The 14,735-nt window shown below is 38.4% G+C and overlaps 1 protein-coding gene across 6 annotated transcripts in view; it reads left to right on the plus strand.

Annotated features, from left to right (window-relative positions):
- Positions 1-12,210, plus strand: part of LOC148843829 (putative homogentisate phytyltransferase 1, chloroplastic) — a 93,598-nt gene extending 81,388 nt beyond the window's left edge. For 3 of the 6 annotated variants that reach the window (XR_016103066.1, XR_016103067.1, XR_016103068.1), the window contains exons 12-14: positions 11,005-11,109; positions 11,480-11,581; positions 11,776-12,210. Coding sequence is in view for 3 of the 6 variants with exons in the window: in XM_088957056.1 (XP_088813182.1) it covers positions 11,005-11,109; positions 11,480-11,521 (147 nt within the window). In the remaining 3 variants the exon portion in view is untranslated. Of the gene's footprint in view, positions 1-11,004; positions 11,110-11,479; positions 11,756-11,775 lie in introns of those variants that run through there. The other 3 variants (XM_088957056.1, XM_088957057.1, XM_088957058.1) reach the window with 1 other exon arrangement.
- Positions 12,211-14,735: the final 2,525 nt, after the last annotated feature.

A 14,735-nucleotide genomic window follows, 5' to 3' on the forward strand; every position in this document is an offset into this window, starting at 1 on the left:
GAATAAGTTCAAGGATTTTTCAAAGTATTCAACAGCATTATCTGACCTGAATTGCTTAATCTTCTTATTAAACTGTGTTTCAATCATCTTGCAAAATGCCATAGTTATCCGTGGTACTTCATCCCGTCCTTTTAACAGGTAGATCCATGTGCATCGAGAATAGTGGTCAATAAAACTGATAAAGTACCAGAAGCCATCAATAGAAACAATGGGTGAAGGGCTCCAGACATCAGAATGAACCAAATCAAAAGGAGCACAAATTTCATTACTGGAAATCGGATAAACAGTTTTACATTGTTTTGACATTTGAAATACTTCACAGATTAAACTCTGACTTGAAATGCCCTTAAACAATTTGGGAAACAACATTTCTAATGAAGAGAAAGACACATGACTTAGCCTAGCATGCCAAAGATGCAACCTAGCTATTGACTCCACACTCTCCAGACTACTAGCAGCAGATGGTTGTAAGGCTGAACCGATGTCTGCAACAAAATAGTAGAGGCCTCCATATTCATAACTGCTCATAATCGTTCTCCTCGTCAATTTGTCCTGGAAGACACAATGAGTAGGAAAAAAAGTTATACTTCAGTTCAAAATTTTGGTTAGTTTTGAAACAGACAAGATTTGAGGTAAGATTGGGAACATGTAAAACTGATTTAAGAGAGAGGTCCTTGCTTAGGTCAACCACCCCCTTTCCAGAGATGGTGGAGAAAGACCCGTCAGCAACTCTCATCTTATCCTGACCAGACAACAAATGATATGAAGAGAATAGGGAGGACATATGTGTCATGTGGTCAGTAGCACCGGAATCAATAACCCAAGAAGTAGAGTCAATAGAGCTAGTGGCACTGAAGGCAGAGACTGTACCTGATCTGGCAAGAGATGTGGAAGCAAAAGAATTATTCCTTAGACGGGCTAATGCCCTGCTAAGGACCTCTACCTCTCTAGCAGTGAAGCCCAAAGCACTAGTTCCAGAGGAATCAGCAACCTATCTCATAGGAGAAGAAGACATTGTTGGTATATTCTATGAGTTGTCACCATTGTTGCTAGTGACAAGATTCCCACTTTCCGCATGACCCTTCTGTTGTTTCTTGTCCTTTCTTAATGCAGCTGGCTTCAGGTGAGGGTATAGGACCCAACACTTTTCTTTTACATGTCTCACCACCACAATGAGTACACTTGAGGTGCTTCTTGTCTGGATGTCTGTTTCCCTTAGTAGAAACCAGGGCTAAATGTTCTCCAAATTGTTCAGTTGGTTGAGTCTGGGAGTCAACTTGCATTTCTTTTCTCCTGACTTCTTCATTCCTCACCAAATAATAAACATGGTGTAACTCGGGCAATTCATCTCTCCCCAGAATTTGTGACCTTATACCCTCATACACTGGGTCTAGACCAGCCAAGAACTTGAAGGCTCTGATCTCTTCAATCTGCTTATCATGTCTCTCCTTGTCCCTGGCATTTTCCCAATCTAATATCAAGTGATGGTCAGGTTCTTCCCAAAGACCTTCCAGAGTTGCAAAGTATGTGGCAACTGTCATATCACCTTGCCTTAAGGCAGCAATGTCTGTAGATTCTAGCATTGTTTTTCTTCTGTCCATAGGTCTTAGACACCTTTTCCCAAATCTTGGCTGCTGTAGGAAAGTGATGAACAGTCCTGGCAACTCGAGGAGTCATAGAGGCAAGCAACCAGGACATAATTGTGGCATTCTCCTTGCGCCACACAGCATACTCTATACTGCCAACTTCAGGTTCCTTCTTGCTCCCATCTAGGTAGCCTGTGAGATCACAGGAAGTAATAAACAGCATTGCGGAAACTGACCACTCCCTGAAGTTGTATTCATCCAACAGCACACTTGTAATCTTATATCTGTGCAGATTAGGGTTTTCTAGATTTGAAGACCTTGCCGCAGTTCTGTTATCCCTAGAAGAAATCTCTCCGGATATTGAAGACATCTTGACTGCAGCCTTTGTGTAGATGACACTGATTAAGACTAGCCAAAGCAGTTCTGAAGGTTCTGAACCAGTTCTGGAGCAGGTTCTGATTAGCCGAAGTGACCACAGCAGGTTCTGAAGCAGTTCTGGAGCAGGTTCTGATTAGCCGAAGTGTTCACAACAGGTTCTGACAGTTCTCAACACAGTTTCAGACTTGCCGAGACTGTCACAGCTCTGATGCAGTTCAGTTACAGCAGCAAGTGAGGAGTTCTGGGCTGATAACCGACCTGGAACTAAGGGCTCTCCACTATTGTGCTATGCAGACTTCACTTGAACTTCGAGTACTGCAACTGTAAAGAGAGTGCCCCTCCTTACGGCCAATACTAGGACTGCTGAAATCAGTCCTCAACTAGGTCTATCCTATACAGACCTCTCTTAGCAGTCGAATAGCTGCTAACTACTAGAAACAGTCTAGTAGGACATCAGCTTCTGGGTCTTACTTCCCTTGCGCCCTACAACCAAGGGAAACCCTAGGTTCGAAGTTTGTGTTGTTCTCCTGCAACCCTAGGGTTTCACAGCAGCAGCCAAGATGAAAAAAAGAAGAAGAAAGGCAGCAGGAGAGAGGAGATGGCGTCGGCTGTAACCAGGAAGGTGCTCAATGCTCTGATACCATGAAAGCTGAAGTGCTGTAGTCAAAGTAGCAAAAGAGAGAAGAAGACCAAGAGATGCTGAGACTGTCGAACTGAATAACCCAGTTGACAGTACTATTATTTATATTAGAGTATAGTACAATGTTATAGAAAAAGACTGGAATGCCCCTGATTAGTGATGGGACACCCAGACAACTTAAAACACTAAACAAACTTAGGCCCATTAACACAGGCCCAGTACATAATAACTTAAACTCAAATACATGCTAATAAGAACTCTTATCAGCCGAACCATCAATACATAGAAAACCTTCAACCTAACAAGATAGTCCCAAGAAAAACGGGTATGGTCATCAACAAACAACAAAAAATATATGTACCCACCCATAGAAGGGATGTGATATGGCCCCCAAACATCAATATGCACAGTATCAAAAGAATTATTATTTCTTTTATTACTCAAAGAATAAGATGTTCTACAATGTTTGGCAAGCTCACAACTCTCACATCTCAACTTTGACATCTCAACAGACTCAAATAAAGTAGGAAACAGACTCTTCAATGACTGGAAAGATAAATGACCTAATCGATTATGCCAGAGCATAACCAGACTCACAAACTGAGAAACAAAAGACTTCTTATCAACACTAGCTCTTTCCAACGAGAACTCTCTCCGAGCAGATAGATCCCATTCGTCTCACGGCAAATCCCAATCACCTTCCTCGTCTCCAAGTCCTGAAAAACACATCGGTCAGGGAAAAAAGTTACTGAACAATTCATATGTTTGGTAATACTACTGACTGAAAGCAGATTAGTATCAAGTTTAGGATAAAGAGATAGTATCAGATAACTTGATGTCACCCTTGCTAGAAATGGAAAGAAGAGAGCCATCAGCAATGGATACTTTATCTCTACCAGAGGATAAGTGATATGTAGTGAACAATGATGGCAAGCTAGTCATATGGTCGGATGCATCTGAGTCTATTACCCAACAGTGTTCAGTATTACCTGGAGCTGAAGCATGGTAGGCTGAGGCTCGAGTACCTGAATGAGCAAATGCAGATGTGGCAGGGGTTGATGGTGACTGAGATGACTGAGCTGAACTCCCAACTTCCTTTTCCAACTGTATAAGGGCAGCCCGAACAGCGGCTAAGGTCTCTAGGGGTGTGCCTTTTGTGCCTGACGAGGATGCAGAATCAGTATTCACAGCCACATGAGCATTACCCTTCTTATTTCTCAGTTTTGCTGGGACTAAATGAGGGTGCAGCTTCCAACAAGTATCTCTCGTATGCTTGGGTTTCTTGCAATGTTCACATACCAGATCCCGTTTATCTTCCTTCTTCCTGTCCCTTTCTGTATCACCTCCTGACTTAGGTTTAACAGTTGCCAGGGTTGGGGAAAAAGGCTGATGTTGCATCATAACTTTCCTCCTAGTCTCTTCACTATGCACCAGGGAGTATGCTTGAGAGAGGGTCACACCATCTCTGGTTAGTATCTGTTGCCTCACAATGTCATAATCTGTATTCAGGCCAGCCAGAAATTCAAACACCCTATTGGTCTTGACTTGCTTTCTATAAGTCTGTGCATCTTTGGGACTTTCCCACTTGAGTTTCTAGATGGTCAATTTCATGCCATAGGGATTTCAAGGTAGAGAAGTAGACAGAGACTGGTTTCTCTCATTGTTTAAGACTATTCACTTCACACTTCAGCTCATAGGCTCTAGCAACGTTAAGGGGTTGGGAATAGGTCTCTTTCATGACATCCCATATCTCCTTGGCTGTCTTTTCCCACAAGTAATTTCGGCTGATATGTGGCTGCATAGAGTTGCACAGCCATGTCATAACCAAATAGTTCTCTTGAACCCACTTGGTATACATTGGATCCTCCTTGGAGAGTTCTTTCACATCTCCCAAGAGGTAGCTAAGTTTTCCCTTTCCCCCAATATCCATGATGGCTGATTGGGCCCATTCCAAGTAATTGGACCCGTCAAATCTCACAGTTGTAATCTGAAACCCAGTCTCAGATGTACTACCATGACCGCTGTTCCCAAAAACACTTTCTCCCTGATTTTTAAACTCCATTCTTGGTCAAGAATCAGTAGTTAAGAACTATTAGGGTTATTACAATAGAAAACAGCACTTGAACAGTCGATCACAATCAGAAATCAGTATGAAACCAGTGCAGGTTTGATCTGAAACCAATCGGCAATCACAGTATATGTAGTCCGTACAACAGGTCTGATCTGAAACCAATCGGCAATCACAGTGTATGTAGTCCGTACAAGTTCTCACCCCACCAAAAAAAAAAAATGAAGCCAAGAAACAGGTCTGAAACCAACTTAGAGAGCAATCTGTACTGCTGAAACAGAATTAGGGTTTTGAGAGAAAACCCTAAAACGAGCAGTTTCCAAGAAAATAGGAGAGTTCGGCCCAACAGTTAGGTCTTGCCGTAGGGTTAAGGTCAAACCCTAAAAACATATCACCTCTGAGAGAAAACCCTAAAACGAACACTTTCCAAGAAAATAGGAGAGTTCGGCCGCTCCTCCTAGATAGGTTGGATAGGTCCAACCTATCTTGACTGATAGCAATCTCAGGAGAAACAAAAACAAGACTTACCCAGAGAATTCTGATCGCCACCTTCCAATGTTGCCTGAAAGAAACTGATCTTGAACAGAAATCCTTTGAAATTCTGATCGCCGCCTTAGTACTGATCAAGGACTGATCTTGATCCTTTTCTCTTCCTCTGATTCTTCCTGGTTATCAAAGATTCGATCTAATCTTTGGACTGCTGCTGTAGATAACCTCCAAAAATCAGCCGAAGAGAACTTTTTCTCTATTCTTCCAGCCCTAGGCGATTCTCATGTGGTACCGAGTAGTCGATCAAGACTACAATCGGCTTTGAATCCTAACAGATTTCAGATTTAGGAAAGGTAGAAGAAAAGTAGGAGGAAAAAGAGGAGAAGAACAAGAAGTACACAACGGTTTGAAAGGAGGAATAGATTCAATCAATCTGCCGCCACCACTCTCTTAATATTTATAGGTTATGTTCAGTACATAGGGGAAAGGACAGGACTGCCCTTAATACTTACATGGCAAGAAAAAACAAATAAAAGACTGAAATAAATAACACACTGAAATAACAAGCTGACTACCAACTAACACTGACATGACTAATAATAGTTGCACATGCTGTCCTACGAACAGGGTGGGGACCACATCCGTGGGGCCCACATCAGTTTTCTCTACATTATCCAAGATGACTACGAGAAACACAATAGCAGAAAATGCACGAGGAGATTGTCGAGGACATCAACTGCCGAATCTTTTTTTCACTCATAACATTTGTAGTGTCATTCTTGATCTGAGATGCGGAGGATGATGCATCATCTGATCCTTCAACCAAAGTTTGATATGCCATGTGATGACTCTTTTCCCATTAGATCAATTTCCTTAGGTGGTTTTGTGCGGTATTCAGTAATAATATGACCAAATTTCTTGCAGTAAGTACAAGTATTTTCTTCCTATAATGGGATATCACATGACCAAATTCCTTACACTCGTAACACTACACCCTGGATAAGCCTTTGGTTTGAATTTATCTATTGCTAGAAATGTAGCCTCTATTGTATCATTCTTGGCATTCATGGCTGATTGAATGATTATCCTGGTTTCTTCTCAGAGTAATTCACCCAAAATACTATCAAGAGATGGTACAATGGTTCTACATAATATGTTTGATCTTATTACCTCATACTCAGGTCGGAGATGTATCAAAAAGAGCATTACTTTCCCTCTGTCAAAATGTTCCTTCAAAGTTTTGATACAGCAAGTTGAGGACACTTCACCCATGTGAATAAGCTCATACTCTTTCCAAAAATTGATAAACCCTGCATAGTATTCCCGATTTTTTTTTTCAAGATGGCTGTGGGAAAATATCTCAGTTTCAATCTGGTACTGCCGTGAGATGTTGGACTAGTGATGGGAAAAGAAACATCAATAGTGAGATGTAGGAAAATATCTCAGTTTCATATATCTCCTTGGTTGTCTAGAGACCCCTCATAGGAATAGCAACATCAGTAGTGACTGAATTCAGAATCCAGGATGCAATTTAGGCATTATTAATCTTCCAAGTCTGCAGTCCTTTTGCATCAGTCACTTTAGGCATAATGGTGGATCCATCAATATAGCCCAATAACCCCTTACCTTCAACATAAAACTGAAAATGGAACCGCCATAAGGCATAGTGGGTTCCATCGAACTTAATAGGATGGACATCACATCTTTCAGATACCATAGCAAGGGAAAGGATGAAGAAAGTAGTCTCTAACTGGCCGAAAACAGCAAAGAAATATGTTTGCAGTCCAAAAAACGAAGGTTCACAGATGAATCTAGCAAAGGGAGGGATCAAAACCCTAGCAAACAAACTCCAAACTTCACCAAATTTCCAGGGCTGTAGGAACAGCCTAGGGCAACACCGGATCTAAATTTTTAGAGCAAACAGATCAGTTACTTGAAAGAAAACCCTGAAAAACTGACCCGAGTTGTGTCCCAATCCAGAATCCAGATTTCTTGTCTTGATCAGGACAGTCCAAGAAAGAAGGATATGCCAGTCCGAATAGGTTGAGAAATAGACCCAACTTGATGCTGAATATGAGTGAACAAAGTCTGAGATCAAAGCCGGGTAAAATGAACCTGCTTTGATACCATGTCAGTGCAGTTCGTACAAGATTAAACACAGCAGATTTGGGGTGTGCCTAGTGTGTCGACCACACCAAGAAGAAGCTATTTATATCATTGAATGTAAAAGGACGCTTCTGTCCTATAATAGAATAAGTAATGTACAAGGTAAAAAGAGTAGAAGATGAATGGTACAACAAGAAAGCAAAGTTACAATTCAGCCCTCACTATCTCTGTCTCTACAGATTTTCTATTAGCAATAGATCTAGCTTAATTTGCACTTGTGATGCCTTCAACAATGAGATAGCCATGGGTAGCATGGGGAATTATCTTGTACTAAAGATCCTTCAAATAACACATTAATTACTTGGAGACCTTTGCTCCAATTGAGTTCTATTAGAGCATTATTATTGCTTGTTACATCTTATTCTTGCTTCCTTTCTAAGTTTGGTATGAAGAATGCTTTTCTAAATGGATATTTATGGAAGAAATCTAGATCAAGTTACCTCTAGGCTATAAGAAGGAAGCTGGAAATTAAAGCCTGCAGGTTAGGAGATTATTGTATGGACTGAAGAAGTCACCTAGGGCTTGGTTTGACAAATTCATGTGTCCTTTAGAGATTTGGATATATTTAGTCATAGTCGGATCACACTCTTTTCCTGAAAAGGAGTGGTGCTTTTTTGACCATTTTTGTCATGGATGTGGATGATATGGTGACTTGTAGATTGAACCAGCATTAAATCTTGAATATTTATGAAAATAAATAAAGAAAAACTGGTCTGTACCAAGAGACGATTAACAGGGATAAAGTGAAGAGAAGAATTTAGAAAGAAGATCACTAATCAGGCTTTACTGCTGCCCCACTCTATTTAAAGTTTTCAATCCTATTGATTTCTTAGTAGGTGACAGGGGACAGCACAATAAAGACAAAAGCAAATAATATATGTGGCCCAACATGCCATTACGAATCAACCCAAATAAGAAATCAATAGGACAAGGCCTATATTTCAAAAATCCCCCTCAAGCTATGGACGGATGCCAATCATTCCCAACTTTCCAAGTGCTGAATAGAGTGGACTTTGGAATCATTTCTGTAAATATATTTGCCAGCTGTTGGTCTGTCTTCACAAATAGAAAACATGCATCACCACCAGGAACCTTCTCTCTCATGATATGTTGATCCACTTCTATATGTTTTATGCTATCATGTAATACTGGGTTGTGGACAATGGTAATTTCTGTTTTTTGTTAGAATATAGGAGAAAAGGTTTCTATATATGTATCTGACTATCTGTAACTCATTAGGTACAGAACATAGCCACATAGCCTTTTGACACCCCATGGCCCATAGCTTTATACTTGTCTTATGCACTAAAATGTGCATCAAAGCATCAACAGTTGGCTTCTTACTCTTCTAGGTCACCAGGTTACCTCATACAAAGGCATGGTATCCTGATGTTGATCTGCTGTCATCTAGAGAACCAGCCCAGTTTGCATCTGTAAAGACCTTAATGCTTATAGCAGAATGCTATGAATATAGTATCCCCTTTCCAAGATTCTTTCAGATATGCAAGAATCCTCTTTGTAGCTGACAACATAAGCAATATCAAGCTTAGTCATGCAGAGGTAGGGTAGCTTAACCACCGGCCTCAGATACAATAGAGATACGAACAGGCTTAACCTCTGGCTTTCCAGTCTCTTTGAGAAGATCCATAACATACTTTTTTTATGAAATATAGACATGTTGTCTTTATTCCAAGAAAATGTCTGATTCCCCTGGATCTTTAATGTCAAATTCAGCTTCTAGGAAGTCCTTAAGCTGTGAAAACCTTGGAATATAAATTGGAGAAATAAAATCCATAGATTTTGTCACAAATCTGGGAATATAAATTGAAGAAATAGATGCCAAAATGGAAACATATGCAGGAGATAAACAACTATATGAGAAGTGAGATGAGATATTATGATTAGTGGAACAATACACATGCTTTTTCCCTTTCAAAGTGCTATAATGAGAGCAAGATCAGATAAGGGAGCAGTATCAGTACCTGGATAGTCATTCTTAGAGGTAATCAGGAGTGGCTATGATGAGATGGGTGGTGACATAACTTCTTCCCTTCTCTGGCATACCTGTAGTTGCTTTTCCAAACTCTGTGAAGTTTTAGAAACCTCCCTAGAATCCTGAGTAGGGCATTACTCTTAGAAACACAAAATGCTCTTGGGAACAGGAATAAGAGTTTCATCATGACACTCAAAACCATTCTCTCCCCTTCTCCCCCTAAAATAATGAGTAGACTCAAAGAAAGTGACTTCCATGGAAACATTCTTCGTCTTGGTAACAATGTTATAACAACAATATCCCTTTTGATTTTGTGCATATCCTAAGAAGATGCAATTCATAGCCTTCTGATCAAATTTCAACTTGAGGGGACCAAGAAAATGAACAAAGCATGTACATCCAAACACTTGTAAGGGTATAATAAAGAAGTCACCATTGGAATATAATAAGCTGAAAGGTGTTTAAAAACCTAGAACTTTAGTTAGAATTCTATTAATGAGAAATCCAAGTGTACAAACTCTATCCCTTATTATTAAATAGTAACATGAGAGCTAGACATAATACCTCTTGAGACTTCCAATATGTGTCGACTTTTAGGTTAAATACTATTAAGCAGTGGCAAATGATGTCAAACTCCACTGAATTAAATTAAAACTCCTTTAATTCATCCTTGATTGTGAATGTTTGACCATTATTCACAGTGGTTCCACAAGTCATTGATTCTTTGATTTGTTCAATTCTTCCAAAGTACTCAATGTTCCAAGCCTTCATTTTTCTCCTTTAAATTCTCTAGTTTCAAACAGAATCTCCCAATTTTCTTTCTTCCCCCGGTTCTCCCCACTAGATTTTTACCCTCTCTTTAAAGAAGGGATCCTCAAACTACATATTTTCAAATTGGAAAGATAAGGACCTCCAGACAGGACTTCCCTCTAAATACAGATACAACAATGATCAGAAGTCACTCTAGGCAAGGCTGTTGAAGTTGAAGTCCCACACAATTCCTCCTGGTCTATGGAGAGCAGAAATGTATCTAGTTTAGAGAAAATCATGGTATTGAATATGTTGTTTTCTATACTTAATGTGAAGTTTATACCTTTAAAAGTTATAGATAATTGTTAAGGAAATATGATTATGGAACCTAGAAAACTACCCTAGGATATATGTTTTTTACTTAAAAAAATCCAGTCACCTAGGCGACAAGGCGCTCCCCTGTAGCCTAGCCTCGCCTTGACACCTTGAAAACTATGCCTTTCTATTGGTGCAGAAGATTCTGTCATTTCAGCCTCCAATAGATGGCTATCTAATCACATGATATGTTTCTGAATGGAGATCACAGATTCTGTTGTTCCAGTGGATTTCTAATGAGTCATTTTCATTCATTTTCTGCAATGTCAGATCAACTCCTTTCTAAAAGGATCTCCTATAAAATTAACCAAGAGAAATCAAATAGGAATGTTCAAGTATTAGTAGAGCAGACTCAGATGTCTGGCAAAAATCAAACAGCATTGGTTGTCCTTAAAATGTTTCTATAATTATTTATTTCATGTAGTTAGTCCTTACCAACTTTCTGGAATTTTTCAAGACTCAATAAGCTGTTTGGCAGACTTTGAAGTGTCTAAAATTTCTAGCCTTTGAAACAATAATTTGACAAATATGATGTAATCCTTTCTTTGTCTTGCTGCAGGTTTTGGGCCATGGCATCTTAGCTTTAATTCTGTGGAACCAGGCTAAATCTCTTGATCTTAAGAATAAAGTTTCAATAACGTCCTTTTATATGTTTATTTGGAAGGTAAACCCAAAGTAAGCTGTATTTCTATTTTCTATTATAGGAGCAACGTGTTCAGATGCATTTTATTTAAACAGCTCATTTTCATTGTCTTTAGACCCAGCCTATATATAAAATATAAACAAATACGGTATTATCCCTGTCTCTCACAGAAGAGATGCCCCATGCAAATTATGGACAAAAATGGAGGAATTTATTATTCATTCCATCTCTCATGTTTAGATGGTTGAGGAAAAGATTCCTGCATCAAATTTTCATAAAACGGGGTTTGCTTAGCTTGGAGTAATCAACAATCAGAAGATGGCAATATTCTGGTTTTTAAAGCTAGTCGCATCCTTTTCTGTCTTATAACTTTTTGCTTTCTGTTTTCCAGCTGTTTTATGCAGAGTATCTGCTCGTTCCACTGGTGAGGTGAAGGGGGAATGGAGAAAGTGCATGAAAATAATGAACTGATTCGAATGGTTCTTGCCAGGAGGTTATAATTCCTTCTAGATGATGTTAGGAGTTCTTATTATCTATTATGCATTTTGAAAAGTTGAATATCTATATCAACAATGAGATAACAATAGGAACCTCTCTCACTTGTTGCTTGCTTGTTGGTTGTAGTCTTGTTTTAGTGGGCTTAATGATAAGCAAGTATTTCTTACCAGATGACTTTCATAATTACAGGATGCAGCAATCAGCCTGAGTGGAGAATACTAGGTAGGCCGGCTTGGCTTTTAGCCAGGTCCAGTGCACTCTGGACCAGGCTACGTGGCTAGTCTACATCATTATGATTGATAAAATGTTAGACAAAATAGAAAACAAGGAAAAGCAAAATAACATTCCACCGTTATACTTTTAGCCTCTTCATCTTCGCAGAACAATAGTTATACTGTTTGTTACCATGGCTAGTGGGGTATAGAGAACTACTTTGGCAAATCATTACCTATTTGTTTGCTTGAAGAAATTCACCATTTTACTTTTAAAAAGCGGTTCGTTCTTTCTTTGTTTTCTGGGATGGAAGTTGGGTGTGTTTTAATATGTGGGAGAAAGGACAGACCATATTCCATGTAATAGGTTGTTTTAGACATTTAGAATGAAACAAAGTATTTGTTAGTTTCACACCTCATTAATCATGTGAATGTGATAATGAATTGAAGATAGGGATGCAATCGGATTGCATTTGAATCAGGGTATATTTGAATCTGAGATCCTATCGGATCTTTGGATCTGATTTGATTCGATTTGTTTTCTTTAAAAAATAATAAATTATTAAAAGGAAATATAAAATATACCAATTTAAATAAGGAAAAACAAAAAATACAATTATTTTTTAATTATTTTCATCATATATATATACATGTTTTTTATAAAAAATAAATAATATAACAAACTTATAAAAATACAATATAAATAATATATTTATAAATAAAGAAATAACATATATATATATATATATATATATATATATATAACACATCAGATTGGAAGATCCGAAGATCCAACCAGGGGTGATTCAAATTCGACCAAATAGAATCAGATCGGATCATGATCCGATCCTTGCACTCCTAATTAAAGAACCCTTTGTATACCCCAAGAAGCAATATGTCCCTATTACCTGTTTCCAAATTAATTTGTTAGGATTCTCTCTTAAGTAGGAAGGGTGATTAGAGATTTTCAAGCATATTATAGGTCTTGAGTGGGAGATTAAGACGCGGACTGGACTAAAAACTTGAATGCCCAATTGGTATTGGTTTTAATGGTTAACTGGGCAGTTGGCCCATTCAGCCCATGAAATATCGTGAAAACCATTATGTAATCAAGACCTGGAAAGGCCACCAGTTCTAGTTATGATGCGATGGGTTCTTTCGCTGCAATTTTTAAACAATGTGAGATAACAATATGAGATGTATTCATGGACCGATAGAGATTTATATTGGTTCACTCTTTTCCACTAAAAGGCAAGGCAGCCGTAGGCCAATGGCAGAGCGCCCAAGCATAACCGCATGGAGTACCAAAGTTCTTGTACGAGCTCTAGGCAATGCTTTAGTTCTTTACGGCAAGGTTGCCCTTGGCACGCACTAGGCAATGCTTTAGGTTACTAAGCAATGCCTTGGCTTGCACAAGGCTAGACGGGCCACGACATGCCACTAGGCGAAGTCCTGCAGCAACAGGCCTTCCAGACTTCCCTACCCAAGTGGGTTAAGGTTGATTGGACAAGGGTTTTGAAGGCATGCCTTGAGAAGATTTAGGTGAGTTGGAGTGTTGGACTATGGATTTTTTGATGCATCTATTGAGCAGTTTTAGTTAGATTGGACTAGAGATTTATGAAACATGTCTTTTGTAATTTTAGGCTGATTGGACTGGGTATTTTTTGAGGCATGTGTTGGGTAGTTTCAAATGGACTGGGCTAGGAATTCCTAGCTCAGTCCATTTGAAACATGTCTTTGGTGCTTTTGTAAAAGTTCTTTCATAAATGTATTTTTATAAAAGGGAAAATCTATGATACGGAAAATATATGCAATGGAAAGAGTTTTGACCAATCAAAACCCACCCATATTTTGATAAATAACACCTGATTTGTTAGTATGTTTATGATTCCAGTTTATTGGTCAGTTGTTTTTGGATATCATATATTTTCCATATCATAGTCGAATATTTCGTAAAAATGCTTTTGTTAAAGTACTTTCATAAAAGTATTCGTAAAAGTCCTTTTATAAAAGTGCTTTCCATAAAATTAATTGCTTATTTTAATAGTCACAAGTGCTTATTTGAAGTGCTTATTAGAGAAAAAGACTACCAAACGCCTACTATGAAATAGATGCTTATTTTTTAAAATAAGCACTAAAAAAAGTTGGGTGCCAAATGCAAATAAGTGCTTATTCGAATAAAGCACTTATTTTTAACATAAGCACTCCCAAATATGGCATAAGACGCATATTTTATTTATCAACATTCAAAAATGTCCAACACTTAAACCCTTAATTATTAATTTATGAGATTTATTAGAGATTCCTTAATGTGTGGTATGCATGGTTTTCGAACCGCTGTTAACCCAGATGGTCAGACCGTTCGGCCTGGGAACCATTAGGCAACCGGTTCCGTTTTACCTCAAACCCGGTCCCTGGCCAACCATTTTTATTTTTAGTTTTTTTTTTTTAATTTTTATCAGAATGGGCCATCCATTCGAACCGTTGACCCAGAAACCGGTGGTTAGAATGATTCTATTTCCGGGTCATTTTTTAAAAACATGGTGGTATGTCAACGCCTTTCCGTCATATCCATGCATATTGAAAATGTACATTAGAGTTAATACCCGTAAAAGTGTTGCAGACCCATACTTGACCTTTACAAACCCATACTACCTGCCTACTTCAAATTTGAATTACCTTTTAATTAATACTGCTAAAATTATTATATCAGAGAGAGAGAAATGTAATTGTTAAGACTCAAACAAATAAAAAGTCACCTAAAGAATAGGGAAAGATTTTTCCACGAGGCTATTACCACAATTCATGAAAATAATCTCTTTTCTATGTTTTAGTTTTTTTAAACCATTTTATTAACGTTTTTCTTATTAATGTTATATCAAGAAAAAATTAAAAAAGATGCAAAATAATTAAATTCATAAATACAATTTTGCAACG

The sequence above is a fragment of the Nelumbo lutea genome, chromosome 8 (genome assembly GCF_056320005.1).
Source record: "Nelumbo lutea isolate HS-2025 chromosome 8, American lotus-T2T, whole genome shotgun sequence".
Classification (NCBI taxonomy): Eukaryota; Viridiplantae; Streptophyta; class Magnoliopsida; order Proteales; family Nelumbonaceae; genus Nelumbo; species Nelumbo lutea.